The 25542-nt window shown below is 46.5% G+C and overlaps 1 protein-coding gene across 3 annotated transcripts in view; it reads right to left on the bottom strand.

The window, feature by feature from the left end:
* The window catches only part of babo (TGF-beta receptor type-1 babo), a 108052-nt gene extending 87963 nt beyond the window's left edge, over window positions 1-20089 (bottom strand). Inside the window, exon 1 of one of the 3 annotated variants that reach the window (XM_077643671.1) lies at window positions 19493-20089. In XM_077643671.1, the coding sequence (XP_077499797.1) occupies window positions 19493-19538 (46 nt within the window). In that variant the 5' untranslated portion in view covers window positions 19539-20089. The remainder of the gene's footprint in view (window positions 1-19492) is intronic. The other 2 variants (XM_077643679.1, XM_077643704.1) reach the window with 2 other exon arrangements.
* Between the last annotated feature and the right edge of the window lie 5453 nt (window positions 20090-25542).

The following is a 25542-nucleotide window of genomic DNA, read 5'->3' as shown; positions in this document are numbered from 1 at the left end:
TAGCGTCCACACAGGGCTTTCAAATTTCCCTTGAATACCCACAAGGACCACTTCTACAGATTTGCTGGAGTAGAATATGCTTACCAAAATCACTTCAGGGTCCATCTATGGCGCCTATTTGCATTTGGCTGTGCCCTGGAGAAAGTAAGACTGAAAACTACATCGCTCTGTGTGCAGGTCTCGCAGTTGCACTCAGCTGTAAACAATTGAAATAGGCAAAATTCTATAATGAGAAATTTCGCCACAGTCCCGTGCATATGCGCAGGTCTAAAAGTGTTGCTTATTTGATGTATTGGATCACTGACATCGAAAGTGATAAAGGTTACAGGGAATGCATACTGGGACCAGACTTTTCTGCACGATGACTTCATTATGAACCTGCTGCACTATTAGCCGCAAAATGATTCTTTTTAATACACTGCGACAATAACGTGGTGGCAGTACAATGGCACAATCTACCACTGCTCTGAAGCTCACCAGCTCGTTCTTGCATTCCTGCATCCCCTGGCAGCACTGAAGTATGCTGGAACTTGGGTTCATGGTAATAGTCTCTTTTTTTTTTGAGGGGGGGGGGGGGGGGGGGGGGAAGCAGCTCGTCTTTGTGTTCTGCTTACATCCCCATCTTTTTTTGCGCTGTCTACACTCATGGATTACGAACTCGGCCAAGTGTCTTTTTTAGTCAGCTCACAGACGTTCTGCACTCACAAAAGCAAGCATGAACTTGCAACGTCTCAGAAAACGGCAGTGTGTGCCACATAGTGCCTCATATGCAAAGAGTGTCGTAAATTTTCCCCCCAATCGACCACACGCAAATTAGCACTACTTCCCTGTATATTGCTTCAAAAATAGCTTTTACATCCGCATCAAAGCAGTGGTGCACCAAAGCATCAAAACTCATATGACAGACATACACAAGCTGCGGAGCAACGGTTTGCACTGCACACGATTACTGTTAATGGTGGCTCCGAAGGCCAGAAGTGACGACCATCCTAATGGTGCCGCCTGTTATTCACCGTACAAACTGCTCTCTTTAAACGGTCTATAAGCACCAGAAAATTTTGCCACCCATTGCTTCTCATTCATTTGCACCAACCGTTCTTCATACTGCACCTTACTGTTTGCCTCAAGCACTTCGAAAGTTGCCCTCCCCATATAACCTTGAACTGCTTCATTAGTAACGTTCCCATGTGCCCCAAGACAAGCCTACCGACTGCTTTATTACAAGCCCAGAAGTTGTGACAGATCCCAAGCACGCCAAAATGTTTGAAAACATAAAGCCAGCCGTGCAGTTACAGAGTCCCCAAATAACTCCATATTTGTTGTAGAGCACGCAATTCTTCAAGATAGCTGTGTCTCTTTTTGCTTTCTTTATAATTTCCTCCCTACTTATGGTCTCGCATGGAGTCTTTGTCACCATTTATCTATATACCAAGATACTTTTGAATGCCTTAAGGACCGAACACCGAATTTTAAGGACCCAATATTTTTAGGCACAACAGAAAGCTTGGTGGCTAAGGTGCCGGATTCCGCAACAGTTTTGTTGGAAACACTGTAGAAAATTTTTACCAAGAATTTTTAAATCGGTGCACGCACCCATTTTTATGTATCCCGATGCGGGAAACCATGATCAGCGAGCACGACAGCAATTGCCCGTCGGCAAAAGTGCTGTACCAAAAACTAATATACAAATAAGCAATATTTTACTGAGATGTGGTCACATGGTGGGCTACATTGATAATGGTGGGTTTCGCCGCAAGATAGCTTTTTATGCGATTTTCAATGCCAAATTTAAATAAGAAATCCTTGTTTCTTTGATACTGCAGTGCTCAATTAATTGCAATATGAGGCACAATCTTTTCATTTCCGCCATAATCTCATCACACGTTTTGGTCACTGGTCAGTCCCTTTAAATATTTTAGGTAACTCAAAGTTTTGTAGAGTGATCTTGCCAGGCTCATCATTATAAAACATGACTCCCAATTTTTCATTGCTGAATCTCAGTCCTAGCTATAATCTCTGCCTCTGTTCTGCAAATGTCTGCCAAGTCTCGAAGGCCTCTCAGGCTGTCTACTAGAAGAACAATATCATAGGCATATATCAGTCCTGGTATGTATGCGACTTGTCTTCAGTCGGCCCCTTCACTGATGTGACACACAATAAACTCTTATCCGTTCATTTCTGGTTTGGTTTATGGGGTTTACCATCCCAAAGCGACTCAGGCTACAAGGGACACTGTAGTGGAGGGCTTCGGATAATGATCACCTGGGGTTCTTTAACCTGCAATGACAGCACACAGTACCTCACAGCACACAGTACAGCATACCTCAAGCATTTCACCTGCATTGAAATGTGACCATTGCAGCTGGCATCATTTTTAATTTGTATTCAATCTCCCTAGTGTAGACCATAAATAGAAGTGGTGATAAAGGACATACTTGCCTTGGTCCCCTTTTAACCGCAACTCTTGCTGCCCCTTCCATTTCTTGCCAATTCAATGCTACGTTGTTCTCCTTGTGGACTTTTAATAGACATTTTTTCACTGCCCACACCTTCCTTCTTCAAAATTTTCCATAACAGGGTGTGGTTTACGCTGTCGTAAGCACCTCTCGCGTCTAATCTACGACCTTGTCTAAAGCCGTTCTGCAGTTCTCCCAATACCTTCGCCTCCGCCTTGCAGCTGACCTTTGATGGCTTGCATTGCTATTCTATACAATACCGATGCCACCATTAGAAGGCCTATAGGACTTAATGCAATCTTTTTCATCTTTACCTTTATATATCAGGCTCATTCTACTCTTGCCAGCTTGCCGAGGTTTCTTTAGTTTTCAATATGTCACTTAAAGCAGTATATGAAGTCTTTTCTGTTTATTTACAAAGCAATGCAATTACAGTGAAAGCTCGTTAATTCACAACTCGTTAATTTGAAATTTTGGATAATTCGAAATAGTCATCGTGGTCCGATCCGCAGTGCATAGAAGTCTATGCGCGTAACAGCTCGTTAATTCACTCAAAAATTGGCACCGCCACCCATAATTCGAACTGCGCGCCGCCAAGCGCCGCTGTTGAAAACCATCGTTGGAAGCTTTCACGGCAGAACGATAGATGGCACAACCATCGGGCCGCCGCTAGGGTGCTGGAACAAGTACTAACCAGTCTTGCCTGCCGCGACTGCTTCGAGGAACGACGTTTTAGTGTTTTAGCCCTCGTTTTGCACGCCGCTTGCTGTGAGCTTGTGTCCGGGAGATGTGTTCGCGTGGGAAATACTGCGCCAAGACGGTGAAGGAGAAAGTGGCGACTTTACGCGAGGTGGACGAACGGAAGGCCAGCAAAGTGGAAATCGCGAAAAAGCACGGGATTCCACCAAGCACGTTGTCAACCTACGTCCGAAATAGGAAGGCCATCGAGGATGCCTACGAAGCCGAAGATTTCGCCAGCAACAGAAAAAGGCTCCGATTAGCCAAGTATCCGGAAATTGAGACCGCTGTGATCATGCATGTGGGTGAAGGAAATGAGAAGCACAGACATTCCACTGAGCGGCCCAATTATCATGGCGAAGGCGGCCGATTTCGCCCTGCGCATGAATGTGGAAGATTTTGTCGCCTCCGAAGGATGGTTTCACCGCTTTCGAGACAGACAATCTTGTCTTCCGGTTGTTATCCGGAGAAGCCAAAGAACTGGATGCAGAAACTTGTGCCACATGGCGAAGCGGTGCTCTGCAGTAGTACTTAGAAAGCTACTCGGCACAAGATATATTCAATGCTGATGAGACAGCTTTGTTTTATAAGCTCCAGCCCGCATCAAACGCGTCCATTTTTGCTCACTTTCATTAGTTCGAATTTTGGTTAATTCGAACTGGCCTGGCGGCCCCGTGGAATTCGAATTAACGAGCTTTTACTGTAGTCACATTGATATTTTGTCCAAACCTGTTTCTGTATGCAAAGGGACCCTTCTCTCCACTTTTTGCCAATCTAACTGGTTTACATCTACATCAAAAACCTCCTCCTATTAACACCCTGCACCAAGCTGCATACCGCTGGCACCATCACACGCTTTGAAAGTCTATTCTAACTGTTCGCAAATAAAGCACACGGCCACTCCATTTTCAATTTACCGTCGTCATCCAGTACAAGGCGGGACATTTCTTCTGAATTCGTACCAAGTGCCTTCAAATGGTTCCAGAACTTTCTAGGTGCTGGTTATTGTTTCTTTGAATATCTGCCATCCACTTATTGGTTGTAGCCTTAATCTTTTCCTGGACCATATTTTAGGCACGGTTCTTTTGGTTCTTTTGTTTTCTGTACTCATCCCATTTCTCTTGAATTTCAGGCAATTAAACATCTATTCCACTGTTTTCCTTTCTGGTGTGCCCTGGAAGCTGCTTGGCTAGCTGCTTAATATCACATCTTTAATATTCATGTGCCACCAACACTTTGGCCTATTTTTGTCTGTCCACCAGTTATTCTGTAGCACCAAATATATCTATCTGAATTACCTCTATGCGCACAATCTCAAATTTGAGCCTTTTTGTATGCATTAATCATGTACTGAATTCCGTGCTGTACGTTATGTTCTTGCAGTCCAGTTTCATCTTCCGCCCTACACACAAACATTATGATTAACCTCGTATGGTCACCCCCATTACTATTCATTCCTTCCTCGTCTATTTTCATCACATTCAGCCTTTCATATAAATGCTGGATGAGTAGGTGTGCCGTCTTCCGTGGCACAGTGTCATTCACTACTTCTCCACTTCATGAAACCAAAAGTGGCGCTGCTGTCAAAAGCCTGTCGCAAAGTGGCAGACATCATGTGGCACGAGTGCCAAGCCATCCGTCTAACCTGCACCCCGTTTTTTTTTAAATTACGACATAGAAATGAGATTCAACACAGAAATAAATGGACATAATTTGTATAATTTAATTCAATTTGCTTCGGCCCTCTTAAAGTTGGAAATTAGTGGATCTATTTAGTCCTGCACTGACTGCTTTGCAGGTAAAGCAAGCCAAAATTAAATGCTCACGCAGTTCGGGATGTCATAGAGTTAAAGCGAAACTAAAGTGGAATACCAAGTGTAGAGGATCCAATTTTGGCGGGGCCATAAACATCTCGCGCCTTATAGCTTGGCGACTCAGGCATTGAAAGTACACAGTAAAAGATGAAACAAACACTGCCGTATCCAGCAACAACGCCCCAGCTCCACAGCAGAAGTTCCGGCCCCCAGCACAGCCATGGACGCCATTTCAAACGTCCAAGTGCAGCGGCCGCCATTTTGGGCGAAGAACCTCACAGAGTGGGTAACGCAAGTCAAAGCCCTCTTTAATCTGCGACGCATCACACTGCAACGCATGATGCACCTCCACGTCTTCTCAGCGCTTTGTTCAGAGGGTCATGTACTATAGACAGAGGTGTGTGAGAGTAAAGAACAAAACGTTACGGCGACCACCAAGGAGCCATGCTACAATGAAACTGATCCTTCATTTTGCGTGCTTGCTGTGCCGCGGAGGCACTCACTACAAACATAAACATCTTTTCACGTGTACACAGCGGCACTGGAATTGGATCCTCACATCAAGTCAAGCTACCATGATTGGATAGTATCACATGATAGCAAATATGTAATTGTTACCAAAAACAGACTACTGATAAGCCAGAAAATTGCATAAAAGCATGGCGTCACCACTTGCAGATTCCTGCAACAGCACCTGGCCATGACTGGTTCACCGCTTTCTCCTACAGTGCTATTTTGAAAGCATTGAGCAAGTACTGTCAGAGAACTGACCGCGCCTTATTAGCAGTGTGCTAGCAGAAATTTTTCTTAAAAGCAAGGTACGAAAGGTTGGTATGCAGATGAGCAAGCACATCCCAAGATGCCGTCTCTCAGAGAATTTAGACGCGCGTTCTGCATCCCACAGTAATCGTACTCTGCCTCTGCGAATTACACACATTAAACAGGTTTTTTCTTCTTTCGAAAACAACCCAATAGCGTGAAGAAGTCGGCTCAAGGTTACAGGTGACGATAAAATACTGCCGTTACTACACCTACTCAGAAACAGCTTCATTTCCCACCAATCCATGTTTATAAGCAGCACCAATTCATATCAAGGAAGAATATTTTTGTCATTGTCTAGTCACTGATATTCACAGCACAAAGAACGAGATCAGCATAACCACAACAAAGAGAAACCAACGATAGGCCCCCGTCAAATTGACAGGAAATAATTACACAAACGAATATCTGTTCGTGACAAAGCAAGCAGTGGTGAAATTTATTCTTGATTGCAACACCAGGAGAACGAAATATTCTTCCTGCCTGTGACGAACAGCACTTCTTGAACCTTGTTGTATAATCATAAAATATCTCGGGCTGTTTTCGAAATGACAAGCACACTTCAAAATGCACATTCACAAAGCCAGGATTTGACCAATTTGTTTTCGCACATAATACACATGAAGAATAGGTGAGCCGTGGGCTGATGCACACGAACAGACACTGACAGGCTGCTGTTTTTTTTTTTTTTTGACACCTTCTGTTACTTCACAATTATTAGTTTCCGGGCACTGGAGGTTCTTGTATCTCGATTAGAGAACCAGGTTCCACACCTGAGTCCGTTTACAACCACTGATGTGCATGAATGCTAAACTGCCTGGACTTGATGCAAAAACAATTAGTCCATCAACAAATCACTTCTTTTGCTCGCTGTTCAATGTCCTTCGCTGAACATCAGGGAGTCGAACCAAAATTTTTTGGGGTTCGGTTCAGCTCACCGTAGCGCGCTTTTTGTCCACCAACTTGTTTCAGGGTTTTTATTTTACAAAACTACAAACAATCCCTTTCTGGCAGCTGTGCGTAATAGGCAACTAAGTGCTCATCTGGACATGGTCATGAAAGAATTGTGTCCAGATACAGTTGGTCTCCTCTCTCTCCACTTTTCTATAGAATACCTGTAAGGCCTCGATCCAGAACGTAAATGCCTTTAATGGCTTATTCTCCCATCCTTACGGCGTCCGTTACATCCAGCAACTCGATGAGAAAAAAATATTTGTGCACAATGGGATTTGAACCGCAGTCGAGCGTGCTAACAACTACGCTACTTCCTGCCCACGCATATGTAGTTCACCTTGCTAGGACGCTGGAGAGTGTTGGCGGAAAGGCGTCAAATCAGACGGATGCCTGCCAAACGTCCTCAAGTGTCTCCAGCATATGAGATTGACAAATAAATGTGTACTTAATTAACATCTTAACCACACATCAGTGACACAAGCACCAACACTGCGCTAAAGGCTTTTGCCTCACCGCACTTTAGGTCAACAAAGTGCCCCTCTGAATTTTTTTTATTAAAGCGAGTTCAGTGGGTGTAGACTCAATAGGCTGCACAAACCTTTTTTAGACTTCAGACTTAGGTCGAACCTACTACCTCCCAAAGCAGAGGTGGGTGCTCTGCCACGAGGCCACGGCTGCGGTAGAGATGCAGCGATGGCGTAGAGGTAGAGCGTCTGCCTCGCGTGCAAGAGGACCGGGGTTCGAATCCCGATGCTGCGCAATTCTCCACTGGGTTTGAAAAAAAAAGAACTCCGTGTGTCGATGGAATCGCATAAGCAGGCCTGGGGTGCGGCTTGATCCCGGTGACCAGAACCGACAACGCACTCCCTCAACAGAACAGGATTTGGCCGCTCTGGTGTAGTACTTGGCCATAACCTTCCATGAACAAACCAATTAACCCTCGGCCCTCAGTCCCCAGCGGCTGCGGAGCAACTGACCAAGGCGGTGGTCAGACCTGCGATGCAGCGGAGGCTGCTAAGAACCTCTGGCTCCGGACAGGCCACCATTGGAACCTGAACCTGGCAACGTTTAACGCTAGAACCTTATCTAGTGAGGCTAGAGTAGCAGTGCTGTTCCAGGAAGTTTGCAGGCATAGGGTGGGCGTAGCTGGCAAAGGACAGGGTTAATTGGAGAGACATGGGAGAGGCCTTTGCCCTGCCGTGGGTGTACTCGGGCTGATGATGAAACCACCAGCAATTTTCAGCACACTGATGCTCCGCTAAAAGCAGATTTCACCTAACGTTGCATTTTCGAAAAAATACTGTTGCTTGTGATGCTGTCCTTTTTTGCAATCGAGCGAGGCAATGGTTGCGGTAATTTAGTTAAAGATGTTTCACGAATGAAATTTCAGGATCACTATAGTGGCTGTAAATATGCTGGGACATTTTATTTAAAGTGCTTTGTGCATTTTTAAGCAAGTTTAAGGCCGAAAATTTTAAGCTTAGCTCCTCGGAGTGATGCACATGCACTGGCTTTATTGCCTGGTCAATACGGCTGCTTGAAAGAGAACAATTTTATTTTCTAGTTTTCTAGTTAATTTTATTGCCTACTGCAAAGGTGAGCCTGGTCAGGGTTTGGCTTAAAATTTCTGGATGATTGCCGGTGCCAACGGATGATTAGATTAAGTGGTGGAAAGATGATGCTCTCTCGATGACTCATCTAAAATAGTTCATCGAAGGCATTTAAGTGCTGAATCAATATTTAGCACCGTAAAGCTCAATCAGAAACAATGTAGTCATTCTGTGATGGAATCAGCTTCACGGAAACAATTCGTACTAATTTATAAACTCGTTTCGTGTTATAACATCGTTTCGTGTTGTATGTCATAACAATTTTGCCTATGACAAGTCAAAGCTCACCCTAAAAAGCATCTTTTCTGTGACTCGCTCCTCACGTGGCATTAGACATCATAATAGCGGTAGAGTTGCACAGTCGCGACGGCCACACGAATGCCTTTATCGCTGTAAAGATTAACATCCCCTATCGTCCCTAGACGGACGATGGTATAACGTCGTTACAGCTACTACACTCGAGCTCTGAGGCACACGGGAGACAGACTGCTGTATATGCTGCGAAAATCAAGACGCTTTCTTTTCTGCACCACGCCAGAAGCGCACGTATTTGCTAGCAAAAAAATTAATGTTTGTGATGCAAAAGTCTTTCGCAGAAACCCACACTGAGACCCAGAAATTAAACAGGCTATTATAGGCACATTTGCACGCCAACAATTGCGAATAGAACACACAGAGCGATGTCATCAAATGGAAAGAATAGTGTGCGAAGAGACACACAATAGCTAGCAAATTAAGCAATATTATCAGCTTCCTGATGATCTCAAAAGGAGTTTCAAGTGTACACACTACTTTAGGTGCCAAGAAATGAATAGTACCTCACAGAGGATGGTGTGCTCTGTCGGAACAAAGTCTTTAAGGCTGATATTAGGGATTCACTTAATCCTGCATCTGATGTCATTTTTTCCTCGAGGAATCGCGAACAACACGAAGCCAATTTCACGCCAGCTTGTGCCCTGCAATGTGCTGCAACCGGGCATAATGCGGCACTAAATGTAGAGTTCGAATTGTCAGTGCATAACTCAACGAAGCTGAACCTGCAGCAGAGGCAGACGGCCCGCACATGGCGCTGAAGAAGGTGAAAACACGAGCAAAACAATTCTTTTGCGCGCGTTTCCAGGGCAACGGCTGCAGGGGCAAATCATCGTTCAGAAAAGCGCCCAGTAGAGAGACGGGCGAGGAGGATGTGAGAGGGTTCGCAGCACGGTGGCAAAGTTCACAGAAATGCGCTACTTTCAAAATTAAGGGGCTTTAGTCCCATGATGCTTGGGCGCCCATGGTGGCTGAGGTGGTCTTGAGCATAATCTTGAGGAAGCTCCATGCGAACTGCCACAGTCGGGGTGCCAGCTTTCCCTCTAGGTAATATACTATGCGTCTGGGGCACACGGGAGAGAGACTGCCGTACACGCTACGAAAATCAACATGTTTTCTACTTTGCACCAGGCCAGAAGCACGCGTATTTACTAGCAAAAAAATTAAAATTAGCCTCCACAATGCAAACGTTTTCCGCGGAAACCCACACTCAGATTCAGAAATTAAAATGGCTATAATAGGCGTAATCAGCACACCAAATGCCGTGAATAGAACAGACAGAGCAATGCTATCAAATGGAAAGATTAGCGTGTGAAACGATGCACGATGATCAGCGAATTAAGCAAGATTATCAGCTTCCTGATGACCTTGCAAGAAGTTTTAAGTATGCACACTAGTTTAGGTACCACGAAATGCGCAGTACTTCCCCAAGGACGGTGTGCCTTATCAGCACAAAGTCCTTAAGGACAATGTTGTGGATCCATATTTTTCTTCGGCTGATGTCATTTTTTCCTCGAGCAATCGCGAACAGCACGACGCCATTTTCACTCCGGCTTGTGCGCTGAAATGCACCCCAACCGGACATAACGCGGCACTAAAAGTAGAGTTAGAATAGTCAGCGCATAACTCAACGGAGCTGCACCAGCAGCAAAGGCAGACGGCCTGCGCATGGCGCCGACAAAAAACAAAAACACAAGAAAACGAGCCTTTCCCGCGCGTTGCCTGGGCGATGGCCAGAGGGGCCAATCATCGTTCAGAGAACCGCCGAGCGGAGAGTAGGGCGAGGAGGATGTGCGAGAGTCCGCGGCTCGGCGGCAAAGTTTACAGAAACGCGCTACTTTCAATATCAAGGAATTGCTCCTCAGCCGGCGGACTGGCTGCTCACATGTGAAGTGCTGCGGCGCGTTGGCGCTTTCGCTCGCTGATCACGTTTTTGATGCGCTGCAAACCATTTTGAGTACATTCAGGCTAGTATATACTATGGAGTAGTACAGATCTTCTATGTCAATGGAGAACCCGAAGGTGGCTGGTGAAGTCAGATTTGTACAACTATATACCCCACAAAGAACTGTTTAAGGCGGTTAGATCGGTAATTGAGGATTCGGGAGAAGTGCCTTTTCAAAACAGGGCGGGTGTGAACAGTGACCATTTCTTAGCCCTTTTAGTTTAATCTACAGTCAACTGCCATTAATTTTAACCGGTTTTACACACGAAAAGCAGGAATCTGCATTGGGTCGTGTGTGGCTCCCGTTCTTTCTGACATTGCTCTTTACTGCATTGACAAAAGCTCGCTCAGCTTACTAACCTACGCGTTTTTAGATATGTTGACGATTATTTGGTGATAATGGACAAGCCGCATGTTTTATCTATTGACGAAGCTGTTGCTGATGTTCTCGCATCGTTCAAAATGGCCGAAAAAAGCTTAAAGCTTACCTTTGAACTCCTTAGTGGAAATTGTATACAGTTTCTTGACCTAAGAATTCATTTTTTGGGTGAGAATATATGCTGGATGTACAATCCTAGGTCACAAAAGGCACTCCTTACTTACAGTAGCGCTCAATTCGAAAATAATGAAAAGAGCAATAGCCATGAATTTCCTCAATTCCGCTTTGGAAAAATCATGTCCACATCAAATGTTTGGAAGTGTTCAAATGCAAACTGAGTGATTGCGCATGTCCGGCTTTCCTCCAGATTTATTGTCAGCTATTGCAGAGACGCTGCTACAAAAGAAAAAGCGCAAAAAATAGACAAGCAAGATCAGAGGCTGGCAACTCAAGTAATTCCATACCTTCACAAAGTTTCTCATAATGTTAAGAAAGTTGCAAGCAGATACGATGTAAACATGCTCTTCTCCACCCCAAACAAGCTATCAAAAATTTTTCCAATAATGGTTAATAAGGAAAAGCCGGTCTGCACTATTAACCACCAACTCGGTTTCACCCGTTGCACTATTAAGGTAGTGCACAGCATTCCACTAACTTGCAATAGAGTGTACATTGGTCAAACGGGACGCTGTTTTAATGAGAGAGCTAGGGAGCGTTACAATCAGGTGAAAGAAGGGAAGAGTGGTCATCTTGCTATCCACTGCCGGGACTGCAAGTGTAAACCCATTTTTCGGAAAACTAAATTTCTTGGGCGTGGAAGGGATGGGATGGAAAGAGATTATTGAGGCATATCACATCAGAAAAGCAGGTGGTCAGTGTGTCAGCACCGCTTCTTTGTCTCTTCTTGATAATGAAGTGGTGTTTTTGGACCATTGCAGTTATTGACACCAGACGATGGTAGCGCTGTAATTAAGCTTTGGTCTTCTCAATAAAAAGAAGTTATGAGTGCAGCATTCGTCCTGTCGTATGTGCGTCTATTTCGTCCCTGTTTTTTCGTGCTACGTTTTTTCAAGATGGATCAGTACCAACTGGCCCAAACTTCGGTGCTTTTGCACAGAATTTGTCCCCCTTGTCATCACTCTTAAAATGAAACATCTAGCGGTCACGAATCGATTGTCGCGCCGAATAACGGAAATCTAGACCTAGGCTCTAGACAGGGGATACAACTGTGTTCTTTCAGATGTATCGGGCAATGACAATACGGGACAGTGAGCTCTAGCCCATGCTTTTGTCGTCGACCACTGTGCCATAATTTCGAAGCGACAAAAAAGCGCACCGAAATCTTTCATGCAAGCCTTCATTAAAAACACGATGCCTTCACATACGAAAAACAAAACGTGGTCTGGGCATCTACGCATAAAGCTTAACTCCCCTTCCTTCTTTCCCTTTTTTTTTTTTTTTGTCCACATGTAGTCAGCTCTCACGGTACGCCTCCTGCAAATTTTGATTTGTGTTAAAGTTACCTTCATGCACGGTGATTATCTAGTGCATTTGATATGGACAAATTCCTGTGCGCGAACGAATTACTTTTTTTTTTCACATATCCGGCCCACATGAAAATGATTTTTCCTTGGGCAGTTTGTCGGGGGAGGAAAAAGCGCGCTTGTCTCTGCTGCTGAACGAGTACGGCGCCATATTCACAGAGCGGTCTGGCTGCACTACGCTGGTTAGGCACGAAGTTGAGGCAGGCTACGCCATTCCGTGGAAGTGCAATCCTTGGCCAGTCAGTTTGGCAACAAGGAAAGCGCTCGATAACGCTCTGGGCGAACTCCTCGACACAGGCTTTGCGAAACGTTCAAACAACCCCTGAGGGTTTACAGTGGTGCTGGTGCCCAAAAAGGATGGAACTACCCGCCTTTGTGTGGACTATCGACGCCTGAACGAGGTGACGCGGAAGGACGCATACCCACTTCCGAGCATTCCCTCGATCGTGTCTAATGTTGGTGAAGCGAAGTACTTCACTATGCTCGATGCCAGCAGAGGATACTTTCAGGTGGAGATGACTCCTAGTGACCGAGAGAAGACTGCCTTCACTTGTCACAGGGAACTTTTCCAGTTTACCCAAATGCCCTTCGGCCTGGTCGGAGCGCCCGCTACGTACCAGCGTCTGACGAACCGTGTCCTACGCGATGCATGGTGGCACCATGCTCTTGCCTACCTGGATGACATTGTGGTGCATTCAGCAACCTTTGATGAGACGCCATCTCAGCGACGTACTGAAAAGGCTGAGGTTCGCGGTAATCACTTTGAACCCGAACAAGGCCCAGATATTGGCGACCCGAATAACACTGCTGGGGTTCGCGCTAGACAAAGGACGCCTTCTGCCGAGCGAGAACAAGCTGCGGGCTAATTTGCAGTTCCCGTCCCCGGCAGACATACGTGGACTGAGACGCTTTCTGGCTGGTGAACTTTTACCATCAGTTTATCCCAGGTTGCACAGCTCTGCAAGCCCTTTTAACGCCGTTGTTGAGGAAGGGTGTGAAGTTGCTTTGGGGACCCGAGCAAGAGGCAGCACTACGCCACCTCACTTGCGCGCTCACAGAAACCACTGAGCTGAGGCTGCCTGACCTGAACAGGAAACTTGTGATCCATATGAACGCTTCCGACCTGGGCTTATAGGAGCAGTTCTGCTTCAAGAGCACTGTGACTGCGTGTCTCCGGAGGGCCGCTATCACCGGCGACATCTTGCCTTTGTGAGCAAGCAGCTGTAGGGCACCAGGAATCGTGGGGTGTCGGGGGCCAATGCTCAATAGGGGTCCGAATGCTGACAGCCTGGCCGTCATCTTTCTTTGCACGCCTACGAGCATTCAATCAGTCAAGCACACCCTGAAAGAGTGACAGGGGCGCCGGCAGGAGGGGAAAAGACCCAAGCCGGCGGGAGGTCCAGGGAGACGGCAGAGACTCCGGAACTTTTTTTTCAGTGTGTGTGTGTGTGTGTGGGGGGGAGACTCCAAGCTTATTTTGTTATTTATTTATTTAATACTCATTTACATATTAAATTTTATATTTTTATTATTTTTTGTTTTCAGTGTTCAAAGGTTGATGCAAACTGTCACATTGTGGTGACGACACTCCAGCAGTCAGAAAAACAATGAAAAGGCTTCCAAAAGAAATTGTTTAAGGGGCTGACTCGCGCCCACTAACTGAATGACTCGGCGGCGGCGTGGATAGCCACAAGCGTGCTCGGGGTCATCGAAATGAATGCCTGCAGTTCTTGGTCACGCTCAATGTAAAGCTGGCAAGGGACCCTCGAGATAAAGAACCAAAAGCAACTACAACAATCTGGAAAAATGTGGAAGAAATTGCACGCGGCCACGATCAATAGAGATAAGACTGGTCGCATCTCGCATTACAAAACAAAATGATTAAAGTCGCGTGCCAGCGGTTTTGAGTGCGAACAAACAAACGGTGCAAATATTCACAGCAATATAAAACAAATTGAAATGGGAAGCTTTATAGATGAGAAGCTTTACGCACGAGGAGTGATCAATTGCATTAAAAAGGTTTGTGAATAGTTTACTTAAATTCTGTTAACCAAGATCATCTACACAGGTCAGACAGTCTACTTCTGTTGGGGCGTGACTGGTTTAGGTTACTCATATAAGAAATGCTTTACAACTGGCTACGAAGCCATGTAGCTCAGCCCCACTGTGGTTTGCATTGAAAGAGTTCTGGAACTGAAATGTTTCAATTGTCAGAAATCTGATCCAAGTGCAAGCAGTTGGAGACTGGGGGGAAGGGGAGGGGCGCTGCCCCCTATGGAAAAACGTTGGCGTGGGGGGGAGGGGCGACCCCCCCTCCGGGATCCCTGCTTAGAGGTGGCCGAGGCAGACACTTCTGGCTGGAAAGAAAGATCGCCCGAATGGACGGCAAAAAAAAAGAAAATGGGAGGACGCTTAAGCTTCGCCTTTAAAGCCCGGGATACATGGAGCGTTTTTGTCGGCGATTTTCGCCCGGCAGAAAACGCGGAGGTGGCGCGACGCGCAACTTGTGACGGGTCGGAATACAAGGAGCGAAAAAGCGGCGGGTGCCGTGCCCCAGTGTGGCCAGACAAGCTAAAATTGCTTTGGTCAACACGAAGCGCACAAATAAAGTTTATAGACCTTTTTTGTATTTTTTCAATAACAGAACACAAAAAATAATTGCTTAAAAGTTGTCTATAGCTCGTTTAACTGCTTTTGGTCCAAAATGGTCCAAATGGATAGTCCAAATGGACTATCCAATTGGACCAGTTGGGTTCCCAATTGGTGAGCACAATTGGTCTTACCCATTGCATTCAATCGGTCTGCCCAACTGCACCCAATGTATCCATATGAACGTTTGCATATTAGACAAGCAAGGCAGACCTAATATGGTTCTTATAATAAGAGCTATCAGCAGCTTAACCTACAAAATTGTATTCATCTGCACCACCACTGCGGTCAAAATTAAATTAAATAACTGCGCTCAGTGGGCAAGCGCCATCAGCCCTGGCATGAGAGCCTCATGGTGGTTCGACAGCGCAACGGCACACACAGACCAAGTAGGAGACGAGACACACAAATCAGCGCTGGTTTGTGTGTCTCGTCTCCTACTTGGTCTGTGTGTGCTGTTGCGCTGTCGAACCACCACTATGCATCACCAACTAGCCCAATCTGCAGTTCTATGAGAGCCTCATTAGTCGGGTATATAAGTTGGAGCAGAAGCATGTCCTCTGGATCTACAGTCAGGCCGGAATGAAACGCGAACAGCGCCTGTGAACAAAACAAAATATTTTACCTTTGTACTTTAATCTACAATGTACAACCAGCCTGATTAATGTTTTTGGGTGAAGGCTCTACCGAAGTACGAATTCATAAACTGGTTTAAAAGGAAAAGCTCACTGCAAAGTAGAAAAGCATGGCATGCCCGTGTTCGCGTTTCAGTTTGGCCTGACTACATATTGAGCTAATATATGGTACTAGTGTCTGAATGTTCAATTGGAAACTAAACAGGTCCAATGGGAGCCAGTTGCATATCCAACTGGTTCCAATGTTGTTGTTTTTTTACTGGGTTCATTGTACTTCATGCTGTCGAAAGTTTGAACAAGGTGCTACCGCAAGCTATACAGTCTCATGATACGAAGTGACTGAACACAGAAGCGGCCGCAACTGAGCAACGCTGTTAAAACGCGCCACTCTGCCGCCAAGTCTCATCGCTTCATGTAGATGTACCAGCGGCACCATTGCGAAGAAGGTCACTTCATGCAATATAATTACTGCTAAACTCTTGTTTATTCCCATGAGACTGGCTCGCAGGGTCTTTTGCGTCGCGCTCAGCACCACCGTCCAGCGAATGTGTGGGGCATGTACACCAGGACCGCCACCGCAACGCATTTCACTGTCCCTCTCTTTGGCACTACTGTGCTGCGCGTGTGCACCTATGTGGCGCAGCTGCTCAGCTTCAGGCATGGCTTTAGGGCACTGGTGTTCTTTGTACTTGGCGCCAAGTAGCAGACGACAGTATTTATTTTCTCATACTTTTTCCTTTATTTTTCAGTCTCATCATTCTATTCAGTGTTTACGTTTCCTGGCGCACCCCTGATGTACACGTCACGTGTACATCGCACTCTGGGTGGATTGGCGAATATAAGGAATCGGGCCCCAGGACTGGAAAATCACATATATCCAGTGCTGCCAGGTTATAGTGTGGCCGGACTACTCTATAGCCCTCCTCCTCTTTCTTTGTTCCCTCTTCCGCCTATTGCAGCACAACGCTGTCATGCTCTAACGCCGGAACCGCCTATCTCGTTAGAGCAACACTAGTCGGAGCGGCCATCGCCAAGCGAGGGTGCACGTCCGTGGCAACAGTGTCTGCTGCTGTGCTAGAAAATGGCACCTCACGCAAGCGGGTACCCCACACGAAATCAGCTGGTGCACGGCCCCAGCGAGCGCATTAATTACGGCATGACAGTTGAGTGCTACTCTTAAAATAAACGCGTAAAGCCTACATTCACGCAACATTCAAACCTTTACTCTGCTAGGCAGTGCTAAAGCGAATTACTGGTGAGAACAAGAAAATCATAGGCTGTACTTCGTGAACACTCGAGAAAAGTGCGAAATTTGAGCGTCGCCGGAAGCAGCCTTGCTGAAATAGAGTGACAGTATGCTACACGTTCGCGGAAGGCTGCCATCTCTTGCGACATCTTCCCTTTGAGGGACCCGGGACGCCCTTGAACTATGTGACTGCAGTGCGCGTTCTCGGAAGGCCGCTATGTCCAGCAGCAACTTCTTTGTGAGAACCCGGATGTGCTTGAAGTGTGTGACTGCACTGTGCGTTCTCAGAAGGCCGCTCCCCCCCCCCTTCCCCCCCCCCCCCCCCCCCCGGCAAGAGTGAAAATGTCGGTGAAAAAATAAAAGGCCAGGCCAGTGGGAACCCGCGGGGAGAAAATGGGGAATGCTGCAGTCGCCAGTGCTGAGAGGAGGGCGAGGAAAACGCGCCTTCCTTGAAAAATTAATCGACCGAATTGACGGGGGGAAAACGAGAAAAAGCCACTCGGTGACGAGCAAGGCCAGAGACGACATCGCTGGAAGTCAGTCCTCCGGACGGAAGCGAACAAGACTTCGGGCAAAGAAGAAGCTTGAGCAAATGAACAAGGCGTACTCCGCAGGCCCCTCCATTTCTTCCGACTTCGACGTGAACGCAGTGACATGTAAGCTTGGGCACCCCAGCCTCTGCATCATGTATATCTGTTTTGTTTTAACTGAGTCTAGCGGTGTCTCTCGGTCCCGTGTGGACCCGCGCAGTATGTGGAGTCGTCACAGCAGTTATGTACCTCACGTGCGTGCATCCCTTTATTGCCCAGTCACTCTGCAGTAGCTAGATATTTTTTTTTCCTGGCTGTGACGAAGCTCTCTGGAGCTCATGCTGCATTTAAAGCTGCATTCAGAAGCTGTCAACTCGCCGAGTACAGAAAGTAGTAGCGGTTCATGGGATATGAACAGTAATAGAAGGAGATACGGCGTCTCTCGCCATAACGGGCTATCGTGCATTTGATAGCCCAGACGATTCAAACTGTAGCGCATTCTTTAAAAGGTAGCGGCGACTAAAATAATAAATTTGGAGGTCTGAAGATTTTTCGTAATATTTATCTCTCAATGCCCACTAGTATGCGTACAAAGATACCAAAAAAATTTGCTGTATTTTTGTGGGTACTTTTTTTCCACGAATCGTTATTATGGATGACTCGCTTTATCCACAGCGTTGCTCGGAAATCAAAGTACCCATATTAGCAAGGCAAGAATGTAATAATACATTCCAGCTAGCCCAATTCTGAGCACTTCATAACTTTAATGAGATGGATCAGTGAGAAGAGAGGGACCAGCAGTCCGTTGGGAAGCGAATGCGAATGCGATTGGGTGGCCCTGATAAGGGCCGTTTGCGGAGTACCAGAATGGGGTATAAATAGCCAAATTGGGCAACTTTTTGCTCTGGTCAGTAAGTATTTTTTTTTTTTTGGGGGGGGGGGGGGGCTATATTATTTTTGGGCTATGTATATATGGCCCACAGCCACTTGCAGGACATATTCTTACTTGCACAGTTTGCTCGCTCGCTCACAAGAAGATCGTGGTGACAGTTTACACTAAGTGGGATGGTTACGGGCGTTTTTACGACGTTTGAGTGCGCAAGCAGCACCGAAACCGCTGTGCACGAGCTGTTTGGACCATTGCAATGAGGCCTTGTTGGGCGCTGCCCATCGTGCGAAGCCACAGAATCGCGCAGGAGTGATCAGTAAAACGCGCTTGATTACCCGTCCCGGCTATGCCGAGACAACCCGACTGATCTCTTCAAGGCCACCGTTACGGAGCCGAGTCCACTCCTTTACACAACACATCGGTGAAAGGCTACATGCTCTAGGGCAACCCGGCATATCATGTCTCAGTGCAAGGTATCCCCTGAGAAAGCGTGCCAAATCTCTTTCTGTCAAGCTGACCCATGCTGCACGCGGGAGGGGCGCACACATTTGGTCTGACCGCGCGGGGCTTTCGGAATGAACAACAAACGGAGGCCTTACGTAAGCCTCGCGCGGGCGAGCACTGCATCCGTCCAGCGAAGCAGAGCGCACGAGGCCGAACGTGCAAGCTCCGACACCGCAAAAGCGGGGCCGATAGTGCAAGGGGGAGGAAAAGAAACGCTTGAGATGAACAGTCCTGAATGAAGTCTCGCAACGAGTCGAGCAAGCTTTAATCCCCCAAGCCAGATAAGTGCCGGGAAGGGAAGGTGTGGTCTTCCCGAGCATATCGGCAGTCAGCGATAACCGTCCAGCGAAAATTAATGCCGCTCAAAGTCGCACTGTCGAGTGAAAGCGAACGCTTCTGTTCGTACCAAACGCGTGCTACGGCTGCGCGCCTGTAAATACCGGCGCAGGAGGTGTGCGGAAAAGTTACCTGAGGCTGCTCCAACGCTGAGTAGTAGTAGCACCTCTCGCAACATGATTATCTTCGCCTTGTCGAAGACCAACACACCACCATATCTCTTTAACCGAAGGCACGTGCGACACCCTTCACAGGCAGTTTGTCAGCGTTCCTGTCGTCGTAGCAAAAGAGGACCATGCTCGTATACTGACTGCATCGTCCAGAGAAACACCGATCACCAGCTCCACTAGTTTCCTCAGCAGCACTCAGGAGCAAACTGGCAGGCAAAGGCTGGCCTCAGAGCTGCGTGTTTCGTACTTGTGGAGGGGTTGAACTTTAAACACCACGTGGCGAGTTGCTACGCACCAACCTGGTAGTACACCGCCCACCCAAAGCACGACCGGTCAGCCACGAAGTTTATAAGTCTGCACGAGCCGACGGTGCTGATGCTGCCGACGCCAGCAACACGCAGCGGCGCAGCCGAAAGAAAAACAAACAGCGTGCGCCATCTCTCGCCCGGGCTTGCTGCAGTCGATTGGCCCCATGGAGAGGAGGATTTTGAGGAGGCAGAGGAGGTGCTGGTGGAGGCAACGTTGGTGGTGTGCAGCAGATCTTGCTCTCTCCATGTCCGCCGTTTTATGGGCGGAGCGTTGACGTCACGCCGCCTCTCGTACGTAAGGAAATAAAAACAACCAAGAAAATTTCGACGACGCAGCAACCCTGGCGGCCCCTACCCTTTCTTAGGGAGCTCAAAGGCCTCGCAGGAGGTCCTGATGGAAGATCATTTGGGGAATTTAGTGAACATACGAGTTTCTTACTATTCACTAGAGGAAAGGTTGGCTGCTCTACACGACGCTCGAGGCATGCCAGGCAAACAGCCCTTACATTTGGTCGCTTGTTGACTGTGCTAACGGATTGGATTTTTTTTTGTGTTTGTTCAGTTTCGTCTTTTCACTGATCACTGAATTTTCACTGATCTTTGTGCGCTTTGTGGGGGTTGTAGTTATCCAGTTACGCACGCAGTTCATTTGAAATCCCAAGCATACTAAAGTGCTCGAGTCGAAGTGATATGAGCACATTGGCTGGTGCCTCCTAGGCCTGAAGTTCATCGGTCCCATCACTGGGAGCCATTTACGCAGCAAGCTTGGTTTGCTCAGTGGGAATCCGTGCTACCTGTGCATTGGAAGGTGAAATAAGGAAACAAAATTGTTTTTTTTTTGCAAATTGAGAACTCAACAATGTGCTGCCGTGACCATCTGCACATTGCTCGTAGGAGTCTCGGAGACAATTATATTTTAAAAGAGCGAAGTACTTCGACAAGCGCAACTTATGTAAACCGTAATCGCCCAAGATTGCATTTGCTTCATTTCGGAAACTGGCGGTGACCACGCATTTCATGCGGGAAGGACATCCACTTCATGAAATATTTCACGCAAATACCCGCATGTTGCACTTGTCAGCATGAACACGGCCATCACTTACGGGTAAGACAGGATTCCGCTTCCTAATTCATGCTTTCCTTCGCAAAATCAGTAAGCGTAGCGCCAGGACATGGGGAGAGCAGGCACTTAGCACGTTCAAACTAGTTTCTCATAGCAAAGTGAGGGTTAGGGCAAGTTTCTCAAAGCGCGCCTATGCACGAGCATGGGACGAACCCGCAATAGCAGACGACACCAATGAAATTTTCTTTTTTTTTTTTCACAAAGCGAAAACGGAGGCTACTATAGTGTACTATTTTAAGCGATAACATTTTTTTTAATATTTGTTCTGGAAAGTGTGTCTGTTAAACGGAAAAATTATTTTCCACGGTTGGCTATATTTGGCAGTATGAAGAGAAAGCCCTCTCTCGCGCCAACCCAGTTAAAAAAAAAACGGCTGACTCCAATTGGGAAATTTCCAATTGGTACCAATTGCAATTTCCAACTGTAAATTAGTACACAATTCGACTAGTTGGACCAACTGGACCAACTCGAATAATAGTTCCCGTTAGGTCCCATGCAGGCAGTTATTGCATCCAGGAAGCTTTCACAGTCTACCACCTAGTTATTTAAGGCGCGCATAGGACACAACGTGAGAGGTATTAAGGTGCAAAAGAAAAACTGATCTGTGAGGACTGTGGGCTGAGATGTTCTACCTCATACCAAATTTTTAAAAGAATTCAATCTTTTTTCGGCAATCAAACTAATCATACATTACACTCAAGAAACAGCTAGTACAGCCACACGCCTAACATAAGCCCAACACATAACCACGTGTAGAACGCACTTTTTCTTCTGCTTATATATCCCATATGTGGGACTCCCATAATGGTGCTAGTAGCACTGACCATGCAGTTAAGCATAGTTATTTAATTCGTTTTCGACTGCAGAGATAGCGTAAATGACGTATACAATTTAGCAGATTAAACTGCAGATAGTTCTTATTATAATCTAATTAGTACTGCTGTGGTTCTCAAACATGCAACTGTTCACATGAATATATTGGGTGCAGTTAGTCAGACCAATTGGATGCAGTTGGTAAGACCAATTGGGCTCACCAGTTGGCGAAGACTGATTCAGCTGAGTATCCAATGACCAGACTACTGCTGTGTTCAACTGGCACTCTATACAGACTAATTGGAGCAACAAATCCAATCGGAACTAGTTGGAAACTCAATTGGTCCAGTTGGGAGTCAATTTCGACTGTCCAATTGGAACACCATTCCAAGTGGAACCAGTTGGAAACTCAAATGCTCCAATTGGCAGTCAATTTGGACTATCCAGTAGGAACACCATTCCAAGTGGAACCAGTTGGAAACCCATTATTCAGTCCAACTAGAACCAAATGAAACCAGTTGGAAACCCAATCGGGTCTAATTGATTTTTTTTTTACTGGGAAGTGCGAATTCGGTGCTCGTTTAGGCCCATGGTGCAAGAATAGAACAATAGAATGTTGTCTCAACGAGCGCTCCGCAAGTGGCACACCTCTATGGGTGGCACTGGTGGCTATAGTGAACTGGCACAGAACCCCTTGCAGTTCTCTGCGTTCGCCAGATGGAGCCACACGACTGGGACAGCATGTGAAGTTAGAAAAGACGTTAGCAACAAAATGTTGGAATATTAGGGAATTATACATTGAGAGGCAATGAGAACAACTATTTCAGTACAAAGCTTAGTCAAAGTGAGTAAATAACCAAAAATTAGATGCATATTTTCTGATAATTCTCAGTGTTCTCCCGTAGCTCACGTGGTCTTGCGAAACATCGGGAATTCCAACAATTGGCTTGCCACCAGGCCGATAAACAGTGGATGCCTGTATTGATCGGTCATCCGTAATTCACCAACCCGTAAAACCGAAACACATCCAACAAGGAGTGCAGGTTGTCTGAGCAGTGGTGCGGACCGCGGTGAGGGATCTGAGCAGAATCTGATAACTTCTATTTTCTGTATTACAGACGTTAAATAAATGAAACTTGAAATTCTTGGCATAGTGTGAAAATATTGAACGCACGCCAAATGAGTGCAGGCCTCACTGTGAATCAGTCCGCATGCTACTGAAACTGCACATATTGCACTCGTCACCTCATTCGGCCTATACAGGGTGTCCAGGATAACTTTAGCCAAGGGTTAAAAGATAAAATATTTGAAGTAGGTCAGGGAAACCACTTACATACAGCTATCAACCGGCTTACGCATCATAGGCGATTTTTTGTTTTGCAATTAATTAATTAGCAAATAAGATCATTTTTCTAAATGCGTAAATATCGAATTTAGGCAGCAAATGTAAATATCAAAGTTGGAGAGCACCTTCAGAAACCCCCATTCCACTTATTTGCAATAACGAAAGCTTGACGTGCATCTTTTTTCCAGTTCCAAAGAAAGCCCGCGAAATACGAAAAAAATCACGTGACTAGCGCATTCGCGTGCCACGATTGTGCTGCTCTCAATCCTGGCTTGAGTGAGCGAAATCAGCTGCTGGCAAGGCGCGACGACCCCATTGCTCCGGCAGGCCGATGTCGACGGTGGTTGTAACGCCCACGCGAGCCAGACTGCAAGCGCGACGCTGCAACTTGCACCGTCAAATCTGACTCCGACCCTTTCCCTGGCTTGAACCGGCGAAAGCAGGGCCCCAAACGGCCACCCCCTTCTGTCACTACAAGCACCTCGGTTCCGGCTGAGCTTGTCACACAAGTCGAGGGCATCTCCTTTGAGACTGAAACAGCTGCACTCACTCTAAGGGTGTGCGGGAGTGTGCGCACCAACGAGTGGCGGATCGTTAATAAATATAATTATTAACTGGTGACATCGTGTAATAATAGCACAGAACTTAAACTTCGGTGAACTGTATATTGAAGTGAGAGCTTCACTACGCCATGTATGACCCAAGGTCAACCTGTCCGGCCGTTTGACCTTCAAAAAGGCGGAATGACCTTGACCTGATTAAGTGTAGGTCTCCACCATTCCACGGTGTTAACCCAAAAGTATACTGCGCGTTCCTTTGACCAAAAACTAACTAATAAAAAATGGCGATTGAAAAGGTGGTGTTACAGGGGCTATCGCGGCTACTTAAAGGGGAAGCTTGAGCATTCCCACTATTTCAAACGGTGAAACCATGCATATATATAACCATGCTTAGCACAGCCTTCCTCTTATCACTAGGTTCAGGCCGTGCTTAACCCCCCCCCTCCCCCCGATTTTATACATATTCCCAATGCAATTCCTCTATGTGCTTTTGTTTATGTTTTTTTTTGCACCCCTTCCCATTCAGTTATGCACTCTGTCGCCGCCACTAGCCGGTAGGTGGCGCAAGTAGCATATGTCCTGTAGTGTTCCTGTATATGCTCCCTGCGAGAGCATATACAGGAACACTAATGTCCTGGAAAACTGGGCCTGTCGGAATCGTGAGAATCGAAAGCGACTACTGCATATTCCGTGAATGAATGATGTCGCTTCTGCTCTGCTCACTGGAAGGCATGCCAACGATGTCGCTGGGAGCGAACTATTTGTTCCATGTCCGTACAGACCGCGGCACTTAACACAAATAAGCGATCGGTTTTTTTTTTCTCTCGCTTACGGCGCTTAATTCCTTGGTCGCCTTACCTTCCTGGTATTGCATTTGCAGGAAGCCGGGAAAAACAGTGAAGAATGGACAGATATCTCGTCAAGAAGGACAAACCTCTCAAAAGGAGTGACGGAAGGACACCCAGTTTACACGGCGCGGGACGTTCAGCAAGCTCCTCTCAACATACCGAGGTTTGCCTTAGCGGCCCAGGCTCGACATCTGCCACTGTAACCGCTGCCTCCGCACGCATGCAAATTGTTCGTGAAGATGCAGCCCCTACTGCTAAAGCACAACAAGGGCGACGTTAGAACCATCGGGAAAAAAGGCGTACGAATGGCTTGTTTATGACGAGTCAGTGGACAAGGTATTCTGTGAGACTTTTCACGCTGCTTGTGCTATGAAAATCTTTCTGCCGAATACCTCCAGGGAATCAGGACGCTCAACTGACGTTTGTGACGAGCGGTTTTTCTAACTGGAAGAAAGCTCTTCCAAGTTTTAAGAGTCATGAGGCCTCAAATCTGCATTGTGCGGCCATGAGCGGAACAGCAGCTATCAAAGCGGGGGTGAACGTAGCATTTGCTTGTGTAATTGGGAAGCAAAAGGAGATGAAATACTCGAGGAAAGCACTGATAGCGAGATTATTTTCATTGCAGTACTTAGCTTGCCAAGGACTGGCAGTGCATGCGTGGTCATGATGATGCAGAAAGTAATCTGAGACAGCTTCTGGAACTTCGCGCCAATGACATTTCATACCCGCAATCATGGCTTTCTCGAACAAAGTACAGGTGGCTTTCCCACGACATTTTAAACGAAATGTTGGAAATAATGTCTCATGATGTCCTCCGACCACTCACAAATGAGTGACGTGAAGAGGGGCACTATGTCGTGATCATAGACGAAGCAGCAGGCATATCTGTCATGGAGCAATTAAGTGTCGATATGCTTTCGTATTGTTCAAAACAACTTCGAAACACATGAATGATCTGACACCAGAGGGACCAGTCTTTTTGCTCTTCTTAAGGACATACTCTATCGTCTTAATC

This window comes from Amblyomma americanum, chromosome 1, assembly GCF_052857255.1.
Source record: "Amblyomma americanum isolate KBUSLIRL-KWMA chromosome 1, ASM5285725v1, whole genome shotgun sequence".
Lineage (NCBI taxonomy): Eukaryota > Metazoa > Arthropoda > Arachnida > Ixodida > Ixodidae > Amblyomma > Amblyomma americanum.
The sequence above is the reverse complement of the archived record's forward strand: the minus strand, read 5'-3'. Positions and strand labels throughout refer to the sequence as shown.